Here is a 731-nt window from a genome sequence, read left to right as displayed (position 1 = left end):
GGGGGGGGGGGGGGGGGGGGGGGGGGGGGGGGGGGGGGAAGCGGGGTCTGTCACCGGGCTTTTTGAGTTCAAAATAAGAGCTAAAAGCAGAAAAGAGAGGGCTCAGAGGAAGGACTTTTGTCAGGGTTCGTAAGTGGCCGGCGAAGGGGGTCGCCCCTGGGTAGAAGGCAAGGAGCGCCAGCCCTGTCCCTACAGAGCGCTTCAAGCCCCCGCCCCGCCTGGCTGAGCATCCGGCTCCTCTCTAACTTCCGAGCATGCGCGCCCCAGAAGGAGCCCGCCTACCTCGAGGCCAGACGTGTGCCCCCGCCCGTGGGCTCCCCACCGCCTCTCCTCAGGGCGGCCAGCAGGGAAGCCCTGTGTTGGTCCAAAACTGCGAAGAACGAGGCCTCGGGCCCCATGGGCGCAAAGGCCATGAGGGCCTACAGCAACGGAAAGGTCCAAGAGCAGGAACCCCACTGGCGCCCACGATGGCCCTGCCAGGCGCTGAAGCCCAGCCTCCCCGGCAGCCTCCCTGGCGAAGACGGTAAGTCAGTTTTCCCACACTTTCTGGCGGGGCTTGCGCAACCTTGCGCGCCAGGCATGCGCAGAACGCCTCGCAGTGAGTGGAGGGCGCAGGCGCACAGGGTTCAATTAGGCGCAGTCCCGCCTGGGGGGGGGTGGTAAAGTGTTGGGCCCGGTGGGGACCAGCATGACCTATTTATGGGTTGTTGGACCCAGTTTTCCTTGAAATG

At 65.4% G+C, this 731-nt stretch overlaps 1 protein-coding gene across 2 annotated transcripts in view; it reads right to left on the bottom strand.

Annotated features, from left to right (window-relative positions):
- The window catches only part of SPO11 (SPO11 initiator of meiotic double stranded breaks), a 12394-nt gene extending 11948 nt beyond the window's left edge, over positions 1 to 446 (bottom strand). For both annotated transcript variants that reach the window (XM_040637852.1, XM_040637853.1), the window contains exon 1: positions 283 to 446. In XM_040637852.1, the coding sequence (XP_040493786.1) occupies positions 283 to 413 (131 nt within the window). In that variant the 5' untranslated portion in view covers positions 414 to 446. The remainder of the gene's footprint in view (positions 1 to 282) is intronic.
- Between the last annotated feature and the right edge of the window lie 285 nt (positions 447 to 731).

Source organism: Ursus maritimus, unplaced genomic scaffold, assembly GCF_017311325.1.
Source record: "Ursus maritimus isolate PB19 unplaced genomic scaffold, ASM1731132v1 scaffold_22, whole genome shotgun sequence".
Classification (NCBI taxonomy): domain Eukaryota; kingdom Metazoa; phylum Chordata; class Mammalia; order Carnivora; family Ursidae; genus Ursus; species Ursus maritimus.
This window is presented reverse-complemented; position numbering and strand designations above follow the sequence as displayed.